Consider the following 27,085-nt stretch of genomic DNA (forward strand, 5'->3'; position numbering starts at 1 on the left):
ATGAACTCCTGCTGCTCTGCAGAAACTATGTCCCAGAAAATGACAGCTTTTTGGATTTTGATGCTAAAAACGACTAAACACGGAACACTTCCCACGATAGATCCAAAGAAGGTGGGAGTGGGACTTCAATGTAAGTGGGAGAGGGTACATAGGCACGTGTCATTTACCACCCTGAGTTTGATGATCCTTGTGGCATTTTTAGCAATTTTGTATTTGCAAAAACAGAACCGGTCCTTCTGTTTGCAGATGACTGAGCAGAGGAAGAGGAGGCAGAGGATGGGCTTTGTTGACGTCCAAGCAGGAGCGAGTGCTGCCATGCCGCCGAGCGCCGCAGGAGGAAGCCACCAGATGTGAAAGACACACTGAAATCTGCAGAACTGAAGAGCCCATGGACTTCATCTCCATCCTCATCATCACGCGTTAAGCTGAACAAATGTGCAGAACATGGAAATCTGCTTTGGGTTTAGTGTCTTCAGGTCTTTTATGCAAACATTTATTTCACGGTGAACTCTACGTAAGGCCCTGCAAACGTACTCCACAGAAGTGACTGGTGGTTGAAAACCCTTACCTCAGGGGCTCATTGCATTTGTGGTTAAAGGATTGTGGTTCTTTCTGTGTGGAGTTTACATGTTCTCCTTGAGCATGTGTGGGTTTTCTCTGGCTTCCTCCCTTTGTCCAAGACATGCTTCATTGATCAGTTAATGATTCTAAATTGTCCCTAAGTGTGAATGTGAGTGTGTGTGGTTCTTTGTGTGACGGCCTCAGGTACTGTCCAGGGGTGACCCCACCTTCACCCTTTTCATAGCTGGGTAATATTTATAAAACCTATCAAATAGGGGATCTACGGTAGTAATGAAGTTTTACTTGATGTGACTTCTGAAAACCGAACATTACATACATAAATGTAAACTTGATTCACAGATGCAGGAGCAGCTGCATTATCTCTGCAGCCACACGGCTGCTTCTAAAGACAGAATGGTTTAAGAGCAGTTTTATGTATCTAATGAAGTTCTTGCTTACACGCATTTAGCTCGGGGTTGATGGCATGTTTTGGCTGAAGCTTCTGTTCACATCTGACGGGGTTCAGGACGTTCTCCCGCAGTGACAGGACTCTCTAGTGGTGTAGGTGGGATCAGTCACCTCACAGTCCACTAGGGATCCATTCCAACCGTCCACCAGGACATTAGTGAATGAGTCTTCTTGAGGGATCCTGTGTCACACAGTCACATGTACATTTTGTGCATTTTCCAAGCATGAAATGTTGGTCTTTCATGATCCATGCGTGATATACGTAACCCATAAGTGTTTCTTGCGTTCATCGATGTGCAGATGTCCGTCGAGGGTTTAGCTCACCGGTCTTTATGTGAATTCAGTTTTGAGCGGTTCAGAATTTTTGGTTGGTTGAGAATTATGCAGCTTACGCATATTTAACGTAGTTTCTACGCAAGTCTTGCGTAAATCTTACACTGTTTTGAGTAACTTTTGTCTTTCTTTGACCGTTCCACGTTTGTCTAACGGACTTTTTACGCATGAACCACCGATGGATAACTTTTAACCCTTGTGCTATCCTAGGGGTCCAGATGACCCCACCCTTACATTGACGTGTTCTCCCTACCATGACAAAGGTGGAGAGGATTTCATGTAATCCATGGACACCAGTAAAAATCACAAATCATTGAAGAAAAATGGGTTCAGAGCACTGTCTAGTGGGTCTAGACCAGTGTTTTTCAACCTTTTTTGAGCCACGGCAAACTTAACCCTGACAAAAATCCCGCGGCACACCAGCACCCCAAAAAAAAAAAAAAGAAAATTCATGGTCTGTATTGAATTTGTGATAATTGTGGCAGAAAAAGCAGGAAGTTGCGGCTGTTTTTTTCTAAGAGATGAACCACCAGCTAAAGACGAGCTCTAGCTGGTATTTTTGTTAGAACTGAGCGACTTTATCAGCAGAATTAAGAACAAGGAAGTGAAGACTTTAATCACTTCTGATTGGTCAGACTGATGACATGTGATTAAGCCTTCAAGAATGATTGGCGGGACGGCTGTTTGACCACCGGGGGACAGTCTATCATCTGTCCCCAACTTACCCCCTTCCTCATATAACCTCATAATAGGGTGAGGGGGTGGGGGGCTTAGCCTGCGATGAGCCTTGGGGGGGGGGGTTTACTAGGCAGTGACCCCCCTCCTGTGGTTGCCGTATGGAGTGGGCCCCCCCTCTTTCGGTTTTATTTGCACCTTAGACATGTAGGGCCCTTGGTAGGGGGGGTGCTTGGACATCACTGCCAGCAAGCAGCGGATGTCCTCCTAGCACCCTACCCGCCAATTTTAACCGCACCTTAGACATTTAGGGCCCCTTGGTGGGGAGGGTGAGGGGACGTCACTGTGAGTAATCAGGAGACGTCCCCTTAGTGCCCTACCCGCCAATTTTAACCGCACCCCCCTTAGTACACACACCCCTCCCCCCTCAATATATACATCCCAACATAAACACACACACATGCACACACACACTCTCTCAAACACACATACACGCACACACATTTTGCAAGAAAGGTGGGACCTAGGACCATCTGTCCCCTGCCTCTTCCCTGGTGGGGGGTACGGGCCCCTTTGCAACGGCGGCTGTGTCCCCGGGGTGCTGGCTTCCTGGGCCCGGCGGTGCTCTCTCCGCGCGGTGGGGGGGTTCACATTACATCTGAGCCGGGGGTGTTCGTGTCCCTGGGGGGTGGGTTCTGGTCCTTGCTCCTGAGTGCTGGGCCCCGCCAAATTTCCAACTGTGGCCGAGCCTGGTCGGGCCATATTTACAACACCCCTTGTGGGCCCTCTTTTTTCCCCGGGGTTCCCCCCTTCTGGGCGGGGGCGGCGGGCCCCTGCCTCGCTCCTCCCTGGACCAACCGTGGGCCGGGCGGATGGCTGCCTGGAGTGCGGAGTGGGTCTCCCTTGGGGGGTCCTGGCCTTTACCTGGGGTTGGGGCGGGGGGATGCCCGGAACTCCTGGGTGGTGGTGGGGTGCTCGTCTGGGTCTGTGGGCGTCCTTCTCCGGTGGGGCCCTGCGTTGGGTTCTCCCGGCGCAGCGGGGGGGCTGCTCTCCTGGTTGGGCTGGGGCGGCGCCCTCTTTCCCTCCGTGCCTCCCTGCTCTCTGGCTCTGGGGGCCTTGCGGCGGCCCTGCTGGCCCTGGCCTGGGTGGCGGGCTTGGTCGCCCGGGCGGCGGTTGTTCCCTGCCGGTTCCCGTGTGGTGTTGGGGGGAATCCGGCTGCCGCTGCTGGTGCGGTGGGGGTCTTGGGGTGGGGATGGCTGGGCACTCTCCCTCCTTCTTTTCACGTTCCACCATCCATTTTAGAAGAACATAAACACTCACCTGAGCACAGGTGTTAGCTCAACAGACTGAATGACTGAAATATTTCACACTAGTTGGTTTTAAGGCATAAGTATGCGTGTGAACACTATCTGTTTTGTGTACATGTCGACAGGTGGACATTTTTGCAACTAACAGGTGTGTTTATAACATTTGAGTGTGTGTGTGGACAGGCTCCGCCCTTTTTTTTTTTTTTTTTTTACATTTGAACCTTACCATAATGATTAACAACCAGTAAACTTGCTGCTTTATGCTGCTTCATGGTCTTATCCCCCTTCCCCTCCTATTATCACCCCCTACCCCCCCTCTCTCTAACGTCCCTTTCTCTTCTTCCCCTCTTTCCTTTTCCGTCCGGTCCAACACCAAAGATTTTCAGACATGTTTGAAATTAATAAAGTTTGGCCTCAATTACAAAAGGGGTTTATTCAGACATACCTTTGGTTTGTCTGAAGATTAATAACCCCTCTTGTTAAAGTAAAATATGTCCAACCCAAGAGGCCCTCAGCTCTCATCTGTCTGCCTAGCTGTTGGACAGGACAAGTTAAAAAAAAAAAAAAAAAAAAAAAAAGAATGATTGGCGGAGACAGTTAAAGGGGCGGGACTTTTCCTTACACAGTTATAGCTGCAGCTAAATCGCGGTACCGTGATTCTTATCAAAATGTCTTTAATAGAATTAAATAAACACAAAGAAAAAGTAATTTTAAGATCTTTTATATTCCTAACTACTCAGTGTTTTATCAGGGCCTGTTTGGATGAACAAAGAGCTGATTTCCTGGAGATGGAAAATGTTTTTAGATCAGTTAATGAGGGCAATTTCTCCACGGCGCACTAGTGTGCCGCGGCACACTGGTTGAAAAACACTGGTCTAGATGACCCAACTCCCAATGTTAAAGTGCCTAGGATAGCAAAAGGGTTATATCGGGTATACGGCACACTTAACTCGTTGAAATTATGTAATTGACACACAAATCCCTAATGAATTGCATAGAAACAATGCAATAATCACACACAGTTCATGCACGATTAAGGTATTGTTTGGCATTGATGTTAATTTACGTGTTGTTTGTGTGGTCTATTCATGCATCTTCCTTTTTTCTCACTTTTTCTACGTATGTTCGTGTACGATCAGTTTACATCCGTGCAATATGCCCAAAATGTAGGTGGTGTTTGTGTGACACGACTAAAGCTATTTCAACCATTTGTTTCTGAAGGTTTTTGCCTCCCAAAAAGTCATGAAGCAGTAACAACAACAACAACGAATATGTGAAATGCTAAGCAGGATCTAAAAGCTTCACAGTTTGACACATGCCTTTGGTGTGTGAATGTCCTACTGCATGTGTGAGTCGTCACAAGGCCACCCAGCAAACAACCACACAGTCATCTGCTCATGCAGACCTCAAATGCTGCACACATGGATTTTCCAGCATCAGTGGAAAAAGGCATGTAGGGACCTGGGACCTGAACGTGTGCAGACAAGTCTGCATGTTTAGGAGTTACATGAGAGGGCACATTCTTCATAACCAAAACGTTTTAGCTCGTCAAGAACAATTTTCTGTGTTGTCAGGTGACACAAACTATGAAATCCCCCGTGTGTTCAGAGTGAGAGACTGTATAAACGTGTGTACTACTAAAATGAACTCAGTCTACTAAAAAAAGTGGGTGTGTTGACTTTAAACACCAATGTAAATATAGCAAAAATGCACTTTTGTCTACTGATGGCAGAATGAGTGTTCAGCTAAAGGAGCCCAGTTACAGGCTGGTGTTTGTAGAAAGCATACACTGTAGCATTACATAAAATGATAACCCAGTGGAGCAAAAGCATTGTTTCATGTTTGAAGATAAGGAACGGGTGTTGGATTGTGACTTTGTGAACCTTCAGTGGCATTTAGGTTTTAGGGGAAGAGGTTAAAAACACAACTTTAGTCCCATTCTGTTCTGCTTTGTCCAGGTCTTTGTTACACTTATTTAAGTTCAGGAGAGTTTTTCAAACGGGGTCTCACAAATGTTTATTTAATAAAGAAATGTTAACTAAATCAATAATTATTTGTCCTCTAACGTGATTTCTTTTACAGGGGAAACTATTTAATGTAGTTAATTTTGAAAATGTGTGCAATATGTTAAAGTATAGCAACATGAGCAGTAAAGTGGATCATGAATTCAGATGTAAAACCTCCTGAGGTTTTCCAGCTGTTGGTGTGGGAACATCTGGATGACCAACGATTTTCTGTCTAATAAAATAATGAAGTTTGTGTAGGTTTGGATTTCTCTCTTTTTCTACCCACAAAAACACAGTTTTGTACAAATATTAAACACAAGAAGACATCAAATATTTCATTGCCTAAAAATGACAATGGCGCAGCGGTAGGGCGGTTGACCTCTGATCAGAACTTCGCAGGTCCGATTGCTTCCTTGTTTGCCAATGTGTGGAAGTGTCCTTGGGGAAGACACTGAACCCCACCTTGCCTCCGGTGGGAGGTTGGCCCCAGTGTTTGGCAGCAGTGCCACCATCATGCGACTGTAATGCGCTTTGGGCCTTTGAGGAAGGTCGAAAAACGCCATCCAGGTACACGCCATTTACGTTCTTGACGTTGTCTTGGTGTCGGTGGAGCAGCGCTGGTCTGTCATTCCAGTCAAAGTGGTGGAGCTGGTTAAGAATGGTTCATCTGGAAGCCCTGGTACCCCCTGACATCTGGAAAAACGGGCCTGCAGCTGTGTGGTGTTTGCTAAACCATGTCTGAGGTCAGAGGTCCTCGGTTTCTGGTCATGGTTGTGCTCTGTCACTGGGGGGTTCCACTCCTGGGTCTGTCACAAACTCTGACAGTAGTTCAGAGTCTTGATGCTAGTCTGCTGATGACACTAAGTTCACCTGCAACACCTGACGGTCTACTACCAACCTGAGGGCGCTAGGGTCAGGTGGCTGCTCACCCGTTAAGCGTGTTCATGGCTGTCAGAATGACTTACTGACTAAATCAGCTTTTTAGACACACAGAATGTTGACATCGATGCCACATTGAAAGGCATTTCTTTTAGATTTAGTTTAGTTTTGGCTTCAATAAGTCAGACTCACTGAACGCAGTGAGACCAACATGTGGGAAACACAAAATAAGGTGTGTCTATCACCACAAGACAACCTTCCTATCCCAAAAGTCTGTGAGGTGAAACAAACTTGTATACGACATCCACTGATTTTCTTTTTTCACAATGTCCCTAACCTCTTGGATCTAGAGAATCCTACAGCAGCTGCACCGCTGAGCCTGGGTATTCATATACTTCTGCATGTGATGTTGTTTTCTAATACCAGACAAAGCTAGACAACAGAAGATGGATGTAGGGAGGCTAGACTGCAATTCAAGTTCTTTATTTTGAGGAAAAGAAAGACTGAGAGTGAGATGGTCACTGATGAGGGGGTTTGGCACAGCCGGACTGTATTAGAACACAAACAGAACCAGGAGGGAGTGAAGCCGTCAACAGCAGACATGGTTAACATGAAATCAGGTTTACAAAGCAAAAAGCTCCACAGAACAAATACAGTGAAGGTTAAAGAGCCAGAAGGAAAACCGGTGGCCTGCTGCTTCCACACGGGAAGGAGGAGACTCCGTTTTACAGTGTGCAACCTTTCCCTGAACTTCCATCAGGAGGGGGGGGTAAGACCGTCAATAATCGTAGTTTATATTTCACAATTACATATTTACAAGAACATTTGTTTACACCAGACGTAATGTCGTGTAAAAAAGCTGACTAGAGTGTGAGTGGATCGCTCCCAACCCCTTTTGGGGCGACAGTGGCTCAGGTGGTTGAGCGGGTCGTCCAATGACCAAAGGGTTGGCGGTTCAATCCCCGCTCCCACCAGCCAACTGTCGTTGTGTCCTTGGGCAAGACACTTCACCCTCCTTGCCTCCAGTGTGGCTCCACTGGTGTGTGAATGTGCATGAATGTCCCAGTGATGGTCAGAGGGGCCGTAGGCGCGAAATGGCAGCCACGCCTCTGTCAGTCTGCCCCAGGGCAGCTGTGGCTACAACAGTAGCTTACCATCACCAAGTATGAATGAATAATGGACACAATGTAAGCACTTTGAGTGTCATGAAAAGCGCAGATAAATCCAATCCAATCCATTATTATCATTTTGGCTCCACATTCCGCGGTGAAACCGGAATGCAGCAGTTTTCGACTGAATGCGGTTCCTGAAGAAGAGCTAAAACATGGTGGTTGCAGTCAGGAACCAACAGGACAGTTTCTCATTTACAGACTACAAATGCACATTCACAAAAAGGCAAAAAGCAGGAACGACAACAGAAACTACGGCCCTGTCTGAATTCCTTCACCATATAGTGTGTTTGCCGTTTTGTAGGGTTGTTTGAAAATCCACTGCCCTAGAAATTTCCCAGAACTGTCTGTGACGAAGCTCACTACATTGGCACATGACCACAATGCTTTGCGTTTGAACAACTTTTGCAGAAAAAAAAGTGTTTTAATGTATTTTTTAATGAACCGTCAACATTTTCATCAGAGCACAGGGGATTCTTAAATATTGGTCGGAAAAAGTCACTGACGTCATATTTGCTGTTAAAAAACAGAGAGTTGAGCATGGGGTCCAAATTGGTTTCTTCGTTTTTTCCGGATTCCGTTTATTTTAGGAGTTTTTCCTTACCGTCTTAGGGCAGTGATGCCCAATTTAGTTTAGTCTGTTTAGTTAAAGTTTAGTATTCTCCTATTGAATTCTATGCATTTAGGATCCTTTTGATTGTATGTCCACTTGACAATTACCAGCACGAAGCCCATTGAGACGACTGTTGTTGTGAATTTAGGCTATGCAAATTGAATTGAATTGAATATCCAGGGGTACTAGATCGTCTTGCACTGTATGTGTTTTTTTTTGTTTAGTATTTAGGGAGTATGGACGGATTCAGACATTGTTTAACCCTTGTGCTATCTTAGATGACCCCACCCTTACATTGACGTGTTCTCCCTACCATGACAAAGGTGGATAAAGGTGGAAAGATTTCATGTAATCCATGGACACCAGTGAAGATCACAAATCATTGAAGAAAAAAGGTTCAGAGCACTGTCTAGTGGGTCTGGATGACCCAACTCCCAATGTTAAAGTGCCTAGGATAGCACAAGTGTTAACATTGGGAGTTGGGTCCATGGATAACATGAAATCTTTCCACCTTTGTCATGGCAGGGAGAATACGTCAATGTAAGGGTGGGGTCATCTGGACCCCATAGGATAGCACTAAGGTTAAATGGTGATGATGTGTCAGAACTGCATTCAAATCTGGATAGTCCCACACTATATGTTTTTAGGGGTTCTTTAGGGAGACCTGAGGGAATTTGAACACAGCAAATGTCTCACAAACAACTTTGACTTGTTAAAAAATGAACTTTTCAAAGCAGCCATGCCCACCGCAGCCTGCGTTAGCAGTGCTCATTCATGGCGACGCCGCAAGTTCTGACCAGGACAACCGAAGCGAGTCCACTGATGAAGAGTGAGGAGCTGTGAGTCCACTGATGAAGAGTGAGGAGCTGTGTGTGCCGTCATCTCCTGATGAAGTTCTTTTGAGTTCTTCAGTCAGGTTGGTGGTATTTACCAGACTTGGTGACTTCAAAGGGATTCTGACAGTGACTGGGAATTTCTTCTTATCCTTCCAGCTGCATTGTGGGTACTCGTGTCAGCCGACAGGTTAATCTCTCCAGCGGAGCCGGGAACTAACAGACACTCAGGTTTGGGACAAAAGATCACTTCATGAGAAGTTGAGTTACTGAAGTTCTTCCAGTCCGAGTTTAGCAGTGACATGATCGGCTCCTTCAAATCTTCACAGACAGTTAGAGAAACCCAAAACATGAAGGCATGACAGAGGTCACTGCAGGAGGAGGTGGAGGAGGAGAAGAAACGTGGGTCATCTCCAATTACTACAACACTCTATCTAGTGTTAAGACTTCAGCACACTTGTTTAACGCTGACCTTTCTGAGAAACCTGACATCCTACAATGTCAGAAAAACATTAAAACAACGGCTAATGAAAGGAAATGACTACTTTTACATCAGGCAGAACTCTATAACCTGCAGGACTTGCACCAAATGGATTATAGATTGGAGGAAAAATCCAGCAGCAACATTTCTTTTAAATGCTATGATTTAATTTTTATCAAAAATGATGTGGTTCCATTTGATGTCGGATGCAAATTGGCAATGAAAGAGTTGTAAACTTTTTTCACAGAAAACATTCAGATTTTTTTACAATAAACTTTCATAACACTTATAGTTACCTTTAAAATATTACGTAGCTTTAATATTCGCACAACTTTCAAGCCTTTTAGGATTTTATTACTATATATTTACTGCAAAAATTCAGAACGATTAAACCGATTTAACTCCAAAACGTGAGACTTTTTAAAAAAAATTTAACCAATACATACATTTCTATTTTAAAGATATATTAGATTTACAGAGTCATATTTTGTAGGGAAAAATAGTTACACTAATTTTAGTGACACATTATTTTACTCAAGAAATTGAAAAATGCAAACTTTTTTCATTAAGCATTAATATTTAGAAAAAAGAATATTTTTCGGTTTTGCCTAAAATCAAATGGGATTTTACTCTTGAGGTGGTTTATGTACAAAAGCAGATGTTTTTGAGGAGCATAAACCTGCTCCTGGTTAACAAAATGTCTTGTTAAAATAATTCAGACATATTTTCTCAAAACTAATTCACCAAACTTTCTCAATGTTTAATTTTAATAACATTTTTTTAATAACATAATTTGGTTTTTGCAATGTGCAAAATAGCTCAACCTAAATTCTATTTTAAAAATGAGTCAAGAAAAAAAGGAAGCATAAATTTACAGTAAGAGGCTCATTAAGATGAAGAGGGGTTTGGTTATTGAGCTGAGAGTTGATTATGTCAAACCTGAAAGGTAAAACTCAGGGCAAAATGCTGCTGGTCCTCTAAAAACACATCTTTTCCTGCTCTGACTCTTTTGCTATGCATCCCCTGCTCCTTCTCCTCCTCCTGCTCTTCTTCTTTCTTACAGGGGCAGGAGGTGGCAGCATGGTAGGAGCCTCTGGGGGAAGGGTGAGGGTTTCATTCCAGAGTCTTCCTGAGCAACAGGTGGGGAAGGCTGAATGACGTTGCAGAAGCGGACTGATGCTGAGGCTGCGGTGACCACGCCTCCTTCCTGTAGGCTAGTGAGGGTGGGAGCGGCGGGCGCCCCCCTATCCCTTCCAGCCATCCCAGATCGGTCCTCTGGAGACACAGCAGAGTTATCTTTAGCCACACGGCAGCAGGAAAGTGCTTTTCAGTTAAAGTGTGTGCAGACAGACAGACGATGGAGATCCATCTAGACATGAGTAGTGACAGGAAGATGGAAAGAAAAGTTTTAAAAGCCAGGTTTGTTAAGGTTGTCAAACGTCTTCATTATGCCAAACCTGACACTTTGCTGCTGGAAGGAACAACCCCTCCAGAAATGGCAAAGCTTGACTGTTCGTTGTGTTTATTGTTTTGGATGTGGATCTATTTTGCTGCTTGACTTAACTGATGTCACGATTCAGCGACTGAGCATCAAACCTTCTTACGGAGCCCCCCTGGGGCCAGTGGTTAAAAAGAAAAAAAGGAATCTAATAAACGGTGCGCACGGATTAGTAAATGGTGTGCACGATTTATCAGAATTTTTGTTTTTTTAACCACTGGCCCCCGGAGGGCTCAGTACCTTTTTCCTTCAGCTTGACTGTTTAAGCCTTAGTAATAACTAAGTATAATGGCTGTCTGGGGGCAAAAAAATGGCCAAACCTGTACAGGGCATCCAGATGGCCCGCACGAAATATCAAGGTCGTAGACCGTTTGGTGAGACCGTAGAGCAAAAATTCATGCACATTTTTTGCAATGAACAAGCTGAGGTCCACAGGCTGCAGCGTACACTTTAACAACACAAGGCTAAGTTAGGGTAAGTGTGTAATGATGCATTTTATCAACGATTCGATTCATATCCTAACATGTTGTTGAAAATACAATTCAGTTTAGATTTTGGTTCATTTCAGAAGCTCTGATTGGATCCAATTCAGTGACCTAAACTGGATCCAGATCCTCTTTATCCCAAACTTCATCCAGTGTGACTTAGAGAGTAATACCTGCTACTGAACAGGTTTAAAAAGAAAAAAGTTGACTTTAATTATCCCACAATGGGCCCTGTGACAGACTGGCGAACTGCTCAGGGTCTCCCCTGCCTTCGCCAGCAAGTGGCTGGGATATAGGCTCCGGCATGCAGCCCTGTGAGCCCGAAAGGGGAAAAACGGATTAGAAAATGAATGAATCCCACAATGGGGAAATTATTCTCCTCATTTGACCCATCCCCTGGGGGGAGCGGTGAGCTGCAGATGAGCCACACTCAGGAGACAGCTGGATGGGGAGAGTGGGGATTGAGCCACCAACCCTTTGGTTGCAGGACGACCTCTACCTCGACCTCTACAACCCACCTCTACCGCGGTGCCGCCAAAGGTTTTCCAGATTCCTTGGATTTCTTCAAGATAATCAAGTGTAAATGAAATGTGTGTCCAAACAAACAAGTAAACAAGAACTTTCCTAAAGTTCAGTCCACTGTTCCACATTCAAAGAATCAAAAGGGAACATTCTTAGAACATTCTAGACACTTTGCTCAATTCAAAGTGTTTCCACTCACTGGAATGATTTGACTTATCAGTTTTGTGTGCATACAATCGTTGCTTTATATTTGTCTGCGGCTCATCTGTTGCGTCATTCCTACTCTGTTTACATCGGCTACGGTGGCCATTTTGGTTCAGTTGTTCCGCTGAGAGAACAAATTGTATTCAAATGAGAAATCTCAGAGTGAACCGAAGCTCAGTCCAATTGGAAACGAACCGAGACCACCTCCAAAGATGGGTCAGAGAGCGGTTCCTGGTCCAGGACCAGGGTCTGTTTGGGTGCATTCAGACTGAACATTTATTCTGGATTATCGGGCGAAACGAACTGGTTCACTTTAAGCAAACCGAATGTGTCCAGTCTGAATACACCCTCACTAACAACTAGAGTGCAGCATAAGGACACGGTACGACAGCATCACCTGTACGTCATCAGTGTGTGTTACTTCCATTAGCCTTATAAATACTTTACGACACACTTTTCGTGACGTCTCTTGAGGTGGCCCTACGAGCCTCAAGGAATCTGCAAAACACTCCTACAGCCTCTTTTAGATGCAGACACGCCTCTCTGTGACCCTCTACAACCCAAAAGCCTGCAGAATCCGTACACTGTAAACCCAAACAGTACAATGAGCTCAAAAGTTTTATAATCATAGAACTCAAAAGTAGCCACTAAGTCAAGTCAGCTTAAACCTATAAGCCAATTCAACTTTGACTTCAGTTCTATCTTTATTGGACTAAAACATTTTGAGGAAATGAAACCTTGCTGTCAAAACATATAAATGAAGAGACGTGATTCCGTCATAATGTACGCCCGTGAACATTGTGACATGAACTCAGCTACATACTGAAGATGTGGTGGTGCAGCAATTAGTGCTCCTGCCTCAGAACAAGAAGACCTGGTTCAAGACCCCGCGGGGGGACCTTGTAACAGAACACCTTTCTGTGTGGAGTTTGCATGTGTTGGGCTCTGGCTTTCTCCCACTATAGATCTGGCAGACCCTGAGAGGATTGTGTATGAGTAAAGAGTGAAAGTGTAACCCTTGTACTATCCTAGGCACTTTAACATTGGGAGTTGGGTCATCTAGACCCACTAGACAGTGCTCTGAACCTTTTTTCTTCAATGATTTGTGATCTTCATTGGTGTCCATGGATTACATGAAATCTTTCCACCTTCATCCACCTTTGTCATGGAAGGGAGAACACGTCAAAGTAAGGGGGGGGTCATCTAAGATAGCACAAGGGTTAAATTTAGTGAAAGTGTCAACTCAAACATTCTAAGTTCTGATTAACTAATAATTATTAAGTAAAAATATTATATAATCAGTTTCACTGATTCACAGTTCACTGAACCTATTCCGGTTTACAGTGTACAGGTCAACCCCCCATGCGGGTGCATGTGACTAAGGCCTCTGCTGTTCAACTTGTTGTTTATTCCGTTTTAAATATATTTTCTTTACCCAACTTTCCAAAGTCACAGAGCCCTGTCTGCTTCCATGAGATGATGGAATGTCTCATGACTGATGCTGACTCCAGCCATCACACCATAAGGACGGCCCTCAACAATCCACATCTGCAAAAGGATCCTTGACCGAGTTTTAATGGATTCTCCAAAAGAGGCCCACATCAGCCACAAAAAAAGTGCATGAACTGCTGGATGAAAACAGGCATTTTGAGAGAAATAGCCTAATGTTTGCCCCAGACCACTGAGTAATCAGTCAACCTACTGTAGGTCTGACCGGTCAAAAGTTTAAGAAAAGTAAAAGCAACAATTTTTATAGGATGTTCAGGTCATCTTTTTGTTTTTTTGGCTTCAAATAAAACTTGTATTTTGAAAGGAAACATCTGGAAACATCAGTGTCAAAGTGTTAAAACGTAATGGATGTTACACAGACGGACAGCAGCACTAAGCAGCATGCAGGCCAGATGAAGAGCAAACTCACAGGGTTCGGGAGGATGAAGGTCTCTTGACTTTTGGCCACTTTCTCCTTTCAAACAGCCTGATACAACAAACACACACCGTGTTACACACACACGCACACACACACAAAGACAAATGCACACCCTCCCTTAAAGCCAACCACCAGCAGCCCTCAGCTTTGCCATGAAAGAATCCAGCAGAAGAACAAGGTTCTCACGTGTACCTGTAGTTGTCGAAGCTGCCATGAGCCCGCCCGCCTGCTGAAAGGACAGTCCGATGGTTAATGAGTCAGCAACAACCGGAAAAGCAATGAGGTCGTGGTATGTTTACCAGCAAACCATCATAGGAGCAGACCCTGAATGATGCTCCACTTAAAAAACAAAATCATTTGAAAGTCCTGATCCTCTTTTGATCCATTTTCAAAGCGTTCTCAGTGGCCGTTTGATTGCGATGATGTCATTATACACAAAATCTAAAAACCTGTCTTTTTCTAGAACATAGTCTCTGCAGAGCAGCAGGAGTTCACTAGAAATTTACCTCTGAGTTAATGGCAGGACCAGGACAACCCCACTTCCTGTCCTCCATCTGTTTACATGTTTTCCCATTGGCGTACAGCCCCCCCACAACCCCAACCTAACTTTAGCAGTGCAACAAAAATGGCAGCAATATTGCATCTATGCAGCCGTTTAGTTCTGATCCAGATTCCAGCTCAGAGGAGGAAAACAAAGACGTTCATGGATCTATTTGTCTGTTAGTGAATCAGAATGGAGCGACAAATACGATCTTTTTTAACCCGCATTATTTCATCTGCTCCGGATTCACAACGATTTGAACAAAGAAACACTCAGAAATGCCGTTTTAAGCTTTTTTCCTTAGAAATGTCTTCCATCATCAGAAAAATGCTCCAAGAGCTTTCTTCTGAAGCTGAACAAAAGACTCAAACCATGACTTGTTTACATTTTAGACTTTCTGGTTTGTTTATAAATGTTAGTAAAACCACATAAAATCAGCTGGAGTCTTTGTAACTAAAGCTGCTGGATTTTCACAGCATCAATACTTTTCACGTGAGGTTGATGCAGATCCCCAGTTACTGAACTTCAACACATTTGAATCAAGGTCCATGCAAAGACAAGCACTTTCATGCATGTATGAGTGTGTCATACCCAGCTCCACTGAGCGCGTGCGAGGGTTGCACTGCTTATGCCCCCTGCAGCCGCGGAGCTCCATGAGCTGGACGTGCAGCTGGTTGAGAACGGTGCGGTCTAAGGAGCCCACGGCGTTTATCAACTGCGGATGGTCACAGCACAGTCTCAGCCCGTCATGTGATTAGCGTCTGTCACGCATGTGCGTCATTGTGTGTACCTGGTAAGGGTCTGTGCTGAGGTCAAAAAACTCCAGAAAGCCAGTGGCAAACTCGCAGAAGAGAAAGTTGTGGGTCTCATTAATGGTCCGCAGACACCAGTATGTGTTGTTGTTGGCGCTGGTGCAGGCGCAGAACGGACCCACTGTCACACACAAACACCGTTTTCTATTCAGACGTTGGTGATAAACTGGGATCAGAAAACAGATGCTAACATTTATTTAAAAGCACATTCTTGTCAAAAAAGTCCAACTCTGCAGGAGTGTGGCAACTAACTGAAATTGACCAGAATCTTTAGAGGAAATGTGAACATGTGAGCGTGTCAGGCCGTACGTGTCCAAAAAGGAGGCGTGTGCCAGTGCTGGTTGTCGTGTGTGAAGCAGGTGAGTCCAGGCATTGAACAGGTGTCGTTGTTTTTGATCCTCTTGATGATCTTCCTCATCTTTTTCCTCCTCTTCTGCTCCTTCTGGAGCCAGGCCTTCTTGTCTCGAGCCCTGCTCTTCCTGCTCAGAACAGAAATGAAGGTTAAAAAGGAGTTCTGTGTCTGCTTTAAGGATTGTAGGTGTTAAGATGAAGATCTTGGAATAACACACGTACTAAAGACACGTCATTGAAAAGGTGCTTCACACCAAAGCAAAATAATCTGGAGTTTTCCAAAGACAGAAATAGAGCAGAAGGCTACTTTAGCTCATCACTCTTCTAATCTAATCTAATCTAAGGCGTCACAAGTAAACATGTGACGCTGTGATTAAAAAAACTAGACAATATGACTAAGATTTATCAACACGTTTTCAGCACGCAACAGGCTATAGTGGGGGGGGGCTCTATTAGATCAGGCTGCAGCACACCTTCATTTGACAGTTGAAAAAAGGTTCATGACGAAGAAACATCAATCTGTTCCAGAAGGTTGAAAGTGCATCTTATAGATGAATGTGCTCATTAACCCATGTGCTATCTTAGGCACTTTAACATTGGGAGTTGGGTCATCTAGACCCACTAGACAGTGCTCTGAACCTTTTTTCTTCAATGATTTGTGATCTTCACTGGTGTCCATGGATTACATGAAATCTTTCCACCTTTATCATGGTAGGGAGAACACGTCAATGGAAGGGTGGGGTCATCTAAGATAGCACAAGGGTTAAATGAGCTTGTTGACATTTTTGGCAAATAAATCAAATGAAAATACGATCAGAATCTAGAACCTGTGCACGTTTTTAGGGGGAAATGGATTAGAAACTGCATGAATCTCTAAATCTCTCTGCTTTTGATAATTGAGCCTCTACTGCACAGCGTTGCCTCAAGCCACATGTTCATGTCTCACCATTGGTCATTTGAATAAAATGTATTTGTAGCATGTATTTGTTTTTTGCTTTACAATCTGCTCACTATCACAGGAAATGGACATAACAACCTTTTATGGAAGGAAACCTCGGGAACTTTCAGTTAGGGAGATTCCCTCAGAAAGTGAGGACAGCAAAGTTCCAGAAAATGACAGTGAGGAAGAGGAGAAACGGATTCATGAATCCGGTTTAAGGGACACTTAACTAGGGATCAGTCGGAACAGTAAATGTGTGTGTGCATGCAAACTGGGGTTGTATTCCAGGAAGCATGTTTAAACTAGCCTGACCTTAACCCTGAACTCTGGCTGAAATCCGCCTGAACTTGCTTACTCGGGGTATGTCGGTTCCAAAAGACCGGATATGAGTTGGCGTAATTACGCTCGACTTGGTGACCATGGAAACGTGTGGTGAAAAAAAAAGAAAGAGCGACACTTCAGTGAGACGGAGTCTGAGATTAATGACGGCGTATGAAGATTATACGTCCATCAAAAAAGTAATACGGCTGCATCATCATCAAAAGAAAGTTTCTGCTTGTAGTAGAAGAACAGACAAAGTAAACGCACGAGTTTCTGATCTTATTTCCATTTTCCTTGTGACGCATATATATGTAACTTATCCAATTTTGCCACCTTAAATGAAAACAAACTAAGCTTCAACTAAACCTGCTCCGGACCAGGTTATGTTCAGACCATGAGTTGCTATGGCAACTTGACCTACCCTGAAACGTACCTCCATTTCTGGAACCGAAAACTGAGGTTATCAACTTCCTTAGCCTCAAACTTACCGTGGGAGCTAGCATAACCTGCTTTCTGGAATACCCCCCTGCTCCAACAGCAATGATCATCTCAAATATATTTGTCCTGTTTTTAGCATAAAATGCTATTTTTACCTCTGTTTTACACCTGATCACAACTGCTGAACCCCTTAGAAATAAATAAATTCGAGTATTGGATATATTTTGCTGCTTTGATGTTACCAAGAGTTTATTTGCTTGTTGGTTTCTTGTATGGTAAAATTGAAATACAATGATGATTATCTGGTGTTTCACTTCACTTTCACGTCACTTGTCGCACCATGTTGCCTTCAAGGAAAATATCTAATATCTGGTTGGGGGGGTCAATTTTAGGATTGATATTATATTAGGGACCCCAAAGCTACCCACAAACAGTTTTTTTTCTCCCTCCAAAAATTAAAGTCATTCTGTGGAGGGTTAGGACGCGGGAGGAGCTGTCATTGTGCTAATGCTTATCTCATTTGCATATGGCACCAAAAATTATAATAATAAAAAGAAAGATCACATATTTCCTTAATTTATAAAAACAGAGAATGCATGAAGAACAATGGAACATCGCTAAAAATGTTAACGGTGGGCTGCATAAAATAAGTCATAAAAATGAAGGAAAACGCCGTAGAAAGACCTTCTGTCCATTTTCTCCACCCGCTTCATCTCTTTCGGGTCCACTTGGTCATGTGAGAAGACATTTAATAAAAATGTTCTTTTTCTTGTATTTATTTCTAACCCTCAAAAAGTGGACACATTTTATTTTTCATCACAAATCTATTATTTTTCCTGGTTCTCAGAGGATGCATTGTCCCTCACACCAGAGACGGCAGACGTTTGTTTTTAGCTTTTCAGAGAAGATTTTTTTAGAGTCTGCATCCTGTGTTGTATGTTCGCTTTCCAGAACTAAACTAAAAGAACAACATAGGGCTAAAACATCCTGCTAAAACTATGTTTCCACATTCAAGCTCTGGATTACTTGTGACAGAGCCTATTTTAAGAGAACTATGAGGCCAAAAATGAAGACAGAAAATCTTTTCCACACTGAACACTAAAAAACATTTGACCTGCTTCTGTGTGTGAATGAACTTATAGAGTGACACGTTACATTAAAACACAACCAGTAGGAGTCATTCTACAATAAAAAATAACAGTTTTATGAATTAATTTCATGTCTACTTAGAATGACAGATGACGGAATTCCATTTTTTTTTTATGTTTAGCGATCTGAAGCGCAGCGGCAGGAATACAACAGGAACATGTTATCTGATATGTTTTCACAAAAAGGCATCTATGTAGAGTCAGTATATGCAGCTCATTAGGGTGCTGAACATTCCCCTTCGCTTAGTGTTTTCAGCCACACAGGTTTACATTTGTCTAAGTCTGCACACTCTGGAAGAACATTCGGTTTCCCATTGATGATGATCACAGACTTTATTGACGATTACAGCAGTCAGCTGAGCTGAAGGAGAGTTAGTCTCACCTGAACGGATGAAATCCTCCTTCTCCTCTGAATTTCAGCTTGTTCTTCAGTTTGGATTTGAACCTGAGCACATGGACACCGGCGTCACGCTGGAACATGGATCTGCCTCCAGGCGTGGCGTTCTTACTTACAGATACTTATTGCAGTCACACTCCAGGGGCCGGACCTTCTTCAGATGACCTCTGACCTCTCTTAGGTTTTTGATCTTTGTTTGTAAAGTCTCAATCTAACAGAAAGACAGGAGGACGGTCAGTTTTAGGGAAAATGTCAAAACTCTGAATCAACGGTTCTGTGCTTTTTTCAGATTCAGCTGCTGCCAGGAGAATGTTCACATTTCAGTGTAACCTTTGTGCTATCCTAGGCACTTTAACGTTGGGAGTTGGGTCATCTAGACCCACTAGACAGTGCGCTGAACCTTTTTTCTTCAATGATTTGTGATCTTCACTGGTGTCCATGGATTACATGAAATCTTTCCACCTTTATCCACCTTTGTCATGGTAAGAATAACACGTCAATGTAAGGGTGGGGTCATCTAAGATAACACAAGGGTTAAAGGACATCAAGGATGAGAATACGAGGGTTTTTAAAACCTGGATGAAAAGGATGGGGAGCTGAAGGATTCAGAAACCAGGAGATCGATGTGTTTTTTTCAGCAGTGTTTTCATTTCTGCTTGTGTCTGTCTCCTTCTGACCCCAGCCGGGGTCTTAAAACCGTCGTCATCACATTGCTTGCTTATAGAACAGCGAATGAGGCCAAATGATTTGACATAATCCAGTGGTCATTTGTATAGGCCTTTATTAAATTGGTTTACGGTCATTTGACCTCATCAGAGTGATCCACGACAAATGCTTGATTTTGAGATAGAAGTCGCCTGCACCAACCCCAGATTATTGATGTTTTCCATTTGAATTCAAAGGCTGCACTCGTTTAGTGGCTTCATCGCGACAGCAGCCAAACACTTCTATTTGTTGGGGGGAAATTAGAGAAAATCTTAGATAATTCAAGGCAGAACCTTTAACCGAATCAACTAGTCGGATGCAAAGAAAAGGAAAGTGATTTCTTCAACGTCAGAGAATATTTTCTTCACAGAAAGAAGTCAGGTCTCAAACCTTTGAATTCTATATTTTTAAACAAATGTCATTGAAGCTCCTGACAAAAATACTATAAAAATTGGACCAAAAAGGAAGAATTGCTAAAAGACCAAGAAGTGAAGTCAAATTCTTTTTCTTAGCTCGGATGAGGGAAACTAAGTTGTAAGGGACAGTTGCAGCTCTTCCAGATGCTGCTGCACTTTTCTGTAACCTCCATGTCCACACATGATTGGTGGTCAGTGCCAGAGAGTCCTACCTCATGGTCGATGTGCAGCTTGTGATCCTTCCAGGCCTGCAGAGACTGATAAACTCCTGTGTCGCACTTCACCGTGGCGTTGGACAGGATGGCACACCTGCAGGGAAGACGTCAGCTTCACTAAACTGTAATGTGTCACATCTGGAAACAGCTGGCACGTGGCATGACAGGACACGCCAGATAACAGCCGGCTGGTCCCTGTCAGATCACTCCCCAACACCCTGACTGCTTCAAGAAAATGAAAATGTCCCAGAGGTGGGGGAGTGTTTAGCGCTCACCGCACAGCCAGAAGGCCCTGGTTCGAATCCAGGCTGGGTCTTTTCTGTGTGGGGTATTGTTCTCCTCGTTTACGTGGGGGGGTTCCCGGACACTCCAGTTTCCTCCCACAGCCCTAAAACATGCTTGATAAGCTGCCCCTAGGTGTGCATGTGAGTGAATTCGGGCGACCTGTACCCTGCCTTCACTGGACTGTAGCTGTAGCCCCCCCAAAAGCAGGTTCTGAAGATCGCTGGATGGAAAGTGCCACAGAAAAAGGCAAACCTGTGGGTCACTTTGATGGAGCTGGATGGGAAAGCTGTGCTGGGAGGGGCTCCCATTCCACTGAAGTCTTCCTCCAGCTCTTCTCCTGTTTGATGAGAACTTCTGAGCGATTCCCCCAGACTGCTGTTGCCTGGGTAACTGTTCGCCCCGGGGAGGGAGCGGCTGAAGCGGTTCCTCGCATAACTCTTCTGGGTTTTGAACTCTGACACACAAATGCAGTAAACATTCAGACTCACTGATCCAATAAAGTCATCTCTGGAGGTGTCACACTAAACAAAAGAAGAAACGCTTCTCACTTGAAAAAAAGACTTAAACGATATCGTGAAAGACACTTCACACCCCGGACACTCACAGACACTCCCTGTTTGATCTGTTGATCCACTTCAAGAAACATTTTAAACATGGCTAGACGTTAAAATTAAATTTGGACTTCTTTTTCTAAACTGCTTGAACTGTGCAACTGTGGATTTTAAAAGAAATTCACAGCAATGTGGTCATGTAGTGTTTTCTTTCATATTTTTTTAGTTATTTCTGTTTTTGACCATTTTAACACTGAATAATTGGGTAACCTGATTTTGTTTTGGTGACAATTGCACTGTTATCTGGCAACAAATTTATTGTAATTATAACATCCTGTTTTTTTAATGACAGGATAACACACTTTTTACGTATTTGTATCTATTATTAATCACCATGGGTTGTTTTAATGTATGAGTTTAGTACAGACCAGGAAGCACCTCTTGAAATTTACTCTACTTGTGACAATGGCACAGTTTTTAAAGGAGAGAGAAAAAACAGAGGTTTTGTCTCTGCATCCGTGTACGTTGGGTGCAGTTCTCTCTTTAGACAGTAGAGGTCAGCTTTGCACCGCTGCATACTTGAAGTGATGATGAAGGCTGCAACCACACTAAAGCTGCTTTCTAGAAAGCATCCAGAAGACTTTTGAATGTCAATGGAGGTTCAGCGTTTCCTATTTTACCACATGAAGCGCAGAATCCACTTTGTGGGTGAGTGAACTCAGCAATGACTGCTCTACTGGCAGAACAGCGAATGGAGACGATGGCTGCTGCTGCTGCTGACTGTTGTCGAACATGAACTTTGACACTTTACCCTTTTCCACCGCACTCTCTGACAAACAGTCAGACCAACTTTTGGTGATCCGGTTTGACCTCCAACTGCTATTTCTCGGTATGAAAGAGTCACAAAGCTTCTTCTCACATTCAAACATTTCTGATTGGAGCATCCATGTTGCAGAAAACTGCTGCTCCAACTTCAAAGTAATGTTGGCAATTGAACTATTTTAGTTTCAAGACTAACAGTTAGAATGGACAACATGTCCCAACCCGGTCCTCGGGATCCATAATGGCAACAACGTTGCAGAGCTTTCAGTATGAAGAGGCAAAACTCACTCTTTTTGGAGAGGAAAGGCTTCTGGTTGAAGCGTCGCAAGTTCAAAAGTGGAAGGTCGCCAAAGTCGCAGTCGCACATGTCCAGCTTAGGGTGGTACAGGCGGGATTTGACACTGAGCGGACGCTGGCGGCTGACCGTGTCCCGCTGGAAGGTTCTAGTTCCTTCACTCTTACACTTGAAGAGCCGCAGCTTTCCTGTTGCATCCTCCACACACTGCCACTTCTACACAAACACGCACACACACACACACAAAGTCAGGACCTTTGGAGCTACGACAGAGGTTCTAAAATCACCCTCAACTTTAAGCGCTGAGGCTTCATCCGGAGCTCTTCAAGGTTTTGCTGGAATCAGAGATTTCTGGGAGATCCAGTCTGCAGCCTCGTTTTTTGATTCCTGAGTTTAAAGTATTTCTTGTTAAAGAGTGCACCTAAAACAAACTTTGCTCTCAGGCAATGAGATGCATTGTAAATAACAAATGACTGATTTCAACTGAGTGGCTTTCAAAGGTCTAAGTGTTTCATTCTTGTTTCCTTTCATTTCAGGGATTCTTTGACCCATCACTAACAAAACTAGGGGAAAGAAACAGGATCTGGGGTAATAATGAGCAGTTAGAGGTATTTAATGGAATTGGGCATAACATGTAAGTTCTGAGAACTCTAAACAACCATCTTCCGGCTCATTTGCACGAGTTTCTGTACCTGTCCAGTCTGCTGACAGGGCGTCTGGTACTCAGCTCTCTGACAGAGGTCTTTAACCCGTTGGTGTTTGGGCAGGAAGTTCTCCTGCGACACTTCCTTCCCCTCAACTTGCTGGTGCAGCAACTTCCTGTCAATAAAGGAGAGGCAGGCATGTGTCTGATTATTTGGTTTGGAGGGAGCATTTTTTGTCCAACTGGTCAGTGTAAGACAATGATGTGAAAAGAATAAAGCTTCTTAGTGAAACTAGGTCTGCATCAAACCAAACTTGTTGTAAATACCAATTATTGAGCTCAGCACAGCAGACACTCCACACACTGATTGTGTTCTGCTGAGACACACTATCGGTCAGCAGGTTGTTTAGCTGGTTATATCACCTAGATGATGGATGGTGTAACTGATAAAAAGTACACAAAATAATCAGGTCACAACTGTTGAATATGCGGATGTCTGACCCTGAAATCCAGCTGAAACGATTGACCTGAATGTAAGATTATAAACCCTGCTAGACAGCACATCTATAATTGAAGTGTGCAGCACTTTATCAAATTACAGCCGTGATTCACGTCATCTTTGCATAATGTTTGCAGTGGAAAGGTCATTTCAGAATGCATTTTTAACATTGACTGAAGCATTTTAATTGAAACTTTGCCATCCGTTGAGCAGTCAGTTGCTGGTACGAACCACTAAAGCAGATCGCTCACAGAGTTTCAAATATGTGTTTGGGTGCATGCACCTGAAAATCTAACTATGAAGTTCTCCATGAGAGTCGGTAAAGTGGCAGCAGGAAGAAGAAACCTGCAATAGAACTCCTTCCCACAAAGCAAAGTTCTTTTGGCCCAGATCTGCACCTAACACTGAGAGAAGATGCACCTTCTTCTTTTCCCGGTGTAGATGTCTAAAAGGGGCGGGGCCTGTCCACACACACACACATATGTTACAAACATACCCGTTGGCTACAAAGATCTTCATCCACAGAAAATGTCAACATGTACACAACACAACTACACCTCACACGCACATACATATGCACACAACAACACATGTGAAACATTTCATTCTGTCCTGCAAACTATTTGTGCAAAGGCGAGCTGACACCTGTGCTCAGGTGGGTGTTTGTGTTCTGCTGAGGTGGATGATGGGGTGTGAAAAGAAGGAGACTGCTCGGCCCTCCCCGCACTAAAACCCCCGCCAATCTCTGATGATCCCAAGAAATTCTGACAGGGGGAAAATGAGGTGGGTCACCCCTCTCACCCACCCCCCTTTAACACACAGAGGTTGTTATGAAAGGCAGTTTTGTTGGTGTGATGTTGGATTAAAAACTCAACAGTTTAAGGAAAACCCAGTTTAAACTCTGCAGCTAGTGCCAGAACGTGAGCGATGAGAGGAAATCCTGTCTCAAACAGGTAGCATGGGCTGAGATAAGTTTATGTGGTTTACCCTCTTTCCACTAGAAAGGAGTCCCTCCAGATCTTTGGCACCTTGTTGAGCTGGAATCTGAGACAGAAAAAGGAGAACAGTTTGTAGTTCCTGCAGAGAAATATCTGACAGACAGATTGTTGCGGTCTTGACAATCCTGGCTTAATGTCTCGTATTCTGTATAAAATTGAAGAGGGCATGAGAAAAAAGTGGTTACTTGATCCCAAAGATGCCAAAGTGAAAGCTAATGATTTGCGCTGTGTGCTCAAAGCTGGCTTGCAGCAGTGTGTTCGTGTGTTTGTACGTGTGTTTACCTGTTGGCGGGTTTGTCTGTGTCCAGCAGACTTAGTATCGACCGTCCATCCATATCTGGAGGCGTATCGAGTCCAGCTATATCCAGGATGGTTGGAGCCAGATCGATGTTCAGAACCATGTGAGGATTACTAAAGAGCGCACACATGCAATCATTAATGTTTAACATCAACATGACAATACCTGCCAAACACAAAATCTTCACAGATCTTCATGCGTTTGTTCATGCAAAAATGTATCATGGAAACCATTTACTCCTCAAGGCTCCTAAACATTATTATCTTAAGTGTTCTGAAGGGTCCAGTTGGTTCTGTTCTCTGCCTAGTGCTTGAATCTATTCCATCACTAATGAGGTTTTTGTATTCTTTTGATTCAAGTGGATGATTTCTGGGTATACGCTACTCATAGCCTCAGTAATGCATTAACCCTTGTGCTATTCTATGACCCCACCCTTACATTGACGTGTTCTCCCTACCATGATAAAGGTGGAAAGATTTCATGTAATCCATGGACACCAGTGAAGATCACAAATCATTGAAGAAAAAAGGTTCAGAGCACTGTGTAGTGGGTCTAGATGACCCAACTCCTTATGTTAAAGTGCCTAGGATAGCACAAGGGTTAAGGTTTTGGATAATCAACCACCAGCTTTTTTCAAACTCTCGTTGGTCTGGGGTGCCGTTGCCCAACAGCCACTTTGCTCCACTCCATGTCTCCATCAATGCTCTAAACCTGCTTAATCCCATTTAGAGTCACTGAGCTTTTAAAAGATACAAGTGTTCAAATGTTATTAGCCCGTGCTGTACAGAACCCCACTTCAAGAGACGGCATAAAGAAATGTCCTGTTTTCCTCCAGGTGGAGGCTGAACATCTGATGCTGTGCTTACATGCCGCCCTGTTCCACGTTTGGGCCTCTGATGTAAAACGGGACTCTGATGTCAAACTCGTACGGCATGGATTTACCTGGAAGCACAAGCACACAGCATGTCAGGAATACATTCATTTTAGTATGGATCCCACTAACTTTGTTAGCTTTAGGAATGCTTTCTTGAATTTATGTTGGGCTCAGTTGTGCCTTTTCTCTGTCTCAGGTTTAAGTTAGTATTATCCAAAGTAAACCTCAGTTTTTTTTAAATCATTGTTATTATTAAAAGCCTTATTCCAGTTTTATAAAATATAATATCTCTGTGGAAATAATTTATGTCAGAGTTAAAGGTTTTCTCAAAATTGTTGTTATGGTGGGAGTGGAGGTCAAAGGAATGACATCCATTGTGATTCTGGTGTTACTAAGTAAACTCCTGAGGTGTTCTGGCCCTATAACAACCTTTGTTTTATCTGAATGTACTGAAATATAATCAAAACTCAAGTCTTGTTACAATAGATAAGTATAGCTGAGTATCAGGAGATGACAGTTATCTTGTAGAAGTGTGTAATCTAAGTACAGAGCCCTGAGGAACACCATGACAGACTCTAGTGTGTTAATGATTTACATGAACAAATGGAAATCTCTCTGAACTATGTCATCTAAATGAGTTTGATGCAGTTCCTGTGGTCCAAAGGGCATATATGAGGTGGAGAACAACAGAAGCACACGAAATGAATAAGTTGACACAGGACATACAAAGGGCCACAAAATGTATTTGCACATCATGCTTATGAATCATTTAAATTCGTCAGCACAAGAAGCTTCAAATAACTCCCTGAATGTTTTTTCTAGTATTTATCCATATTTGTCCCATCATATGCTGTGAAAACAAAGTATTGTTGTAAATACCAGCCTTTTCATTTCGTCAACAGCTTCGGGTGTACTCTTTTATCTCAACAACCTTTTGATCTATCATTCTAAAACCATTGCGAGGAACGACTTTTGAAGAAATGTCATCAACATGGCAGCAAAAATATGTGAAAGGCTCCAAGTCCATGAATCATCAGGCAGAAGTCCTTGGTTCCATTGTTCAGAAACTCTTTCTGTTTGGTGTCACTAACTCCCGTGGGAGACTAAAGAAGGTTCAGAAGGTGGGAGTCGGCTTTGTCTCTAACCTTTAACAAGACCAAACTGTCCAATGTGGTAGCCATGGTCAGATGTATAGATGATGTAGGTGTTCTCCAGCTCTCCCGTCTCCGTCAGCATGTTATATAGCTGCAACAAGCACAACAACTCAGATGATGAAGAAGGAGAACTCATTTCTAGTATTATTTGATATCCAAAGAACATCCATCTTTCATGCTTAATAGAAATATTTCATGTGACAATGAATTATTGTTATTGACAGTTTTGCAGGACTTTGAACTTGTGTTTTTGAATTGTGCCTTATAATAGCTTCCCTTACCTTATGTTTCTTATAAAGTCATGTTAGTTTTGTAAAACCAATCACTTTAACATTTCATTATCGTAAATACAACCTTATGTGACTTTGATAATTATGTCATTATTTAATTGAAAGACACAAGGTTACCCAGACAGAGAGTA

The 27,085-nt window shown here is 43.3% G+C and overlaps 2 protein-coding genes across 14 annotated transcripts in view; one reads left to right on the plus strand and one right to left on the minus strand.

The window, feature by feature from the left end:
* itpr3 (inositol 1,4,5-trisphosphate receptor, type 3) overlaps positions 1 to 1,638 on the plus strand; it is a 90,364-nt gene extending 88,726 nt beyond the window's left edge. For all 3 annotated transcript variants that reach the window (XM_023957006.2, XM_023957007.2, XM_023957008.2), the window contains one exon: positions 247 to 1,638. In XM_023957006.2, coding sequence (XP_023812774.1) covers positions 247 to 354 — 108 coding nt within the window. In that variant the 3' untranslated portion in view covers positions 355 to 1,638. The remainder of the gene's footprint in view (positions 1 to 246) is intronic.
* Positions 1,639 to 6,696: 5,058 nt separating this feature from the next.
* Positions 6,697 to 27,085, minus strand: part of sulf2b (sulfatase 2b) — a 92,107-nt gene continuing 71,718 nt past the window's right edge. For 5 of the 11 annotated variants that reach the window (XM_011472953.4, XM_078950113.1, XM_011472954.4 and 2 more), the window contains 16 exons: positions 26,656 to 26,755; positions 25,503 to 25,578; positions 24,621 to 24,749; positions 24,328 to 24,384; positions 22,891 to 23,017; positions 22,192 to 22,414; positions 20,783 to 20,984; positions 20,243 to 20,339; positions 19,026 to 19,120; positions 18,895 to 18,957; positions 15,624 to 15,793; positions 15,293 to 15,435; positions 15,094 to 15,217; positions 14,154 to 14,190; positions 13,953 to 14,009; positions 6,697 to 10,600 (listed from right to left, as the gene is read on the minus strand). In XM_011472953.4, coding sequence (XP_011471255.1) covers positions 10,570 to 10,600; positions 13,953 to 14,009; positions 14,154 to 14,190; positions 15,094 to 15,217; positions 15,293 to 15,435; positions 15,624 to 15,793; positions 18,895 to 18,957; positions 19,026 to 19,120; positions 20,243 to 20,339; positions 20,783 to 20,984; positions 22,192 to 22,414; positions 22,891 to 23,017; positions 24,328 to 24,384; positions 24,621 to 24,749; positions 25,503 to 25,578; positions 26,656 to 26,755 — 1,731 coding nt within the window. In that variant the 3' untranslated portion in view covers positions 6,697 to 10,569. The remainder of the gene's footprint in view (positions 10,601 to 13,952; positions 14,010 to 14,153; positions 14,191 to 15,093; positions 15,218 to 15,292; positions 15,436 to 15,623; positions 15,794 to 18,894; positions 18,958 to 19,025; positions 19,121 to 20,242; positions 20,340 to 20,782; positions 20,985 to 22,191; positions 22,415 to 22,890; positions 23,018 to 24,327; positions 24,385 to 24,620; positions 24,750 to 25,502; positions 25,579 to 26,655; positions 26,756 to 27,085) is intronic. The other 6 variants (XM_011472956.4, XM_078950115.1, XM_078950116.1 and 3 more) reach the window with 3 other exon arrangements.

This window comes from Oryzias latipes, chromosome 7 (genome assembly GCF_053564925.1).
Source record: "Oryzias latipes strain Hd-rR chromosome 7, Olatipes_Hd-rR_3.1".
Classification (NCBI taxonomy): Eukaryota; Metazoa; Chordata; class Actinopteri; order Beloniformes; family Adrianichthyidae; genus Oryzias; species Oryzias latipes.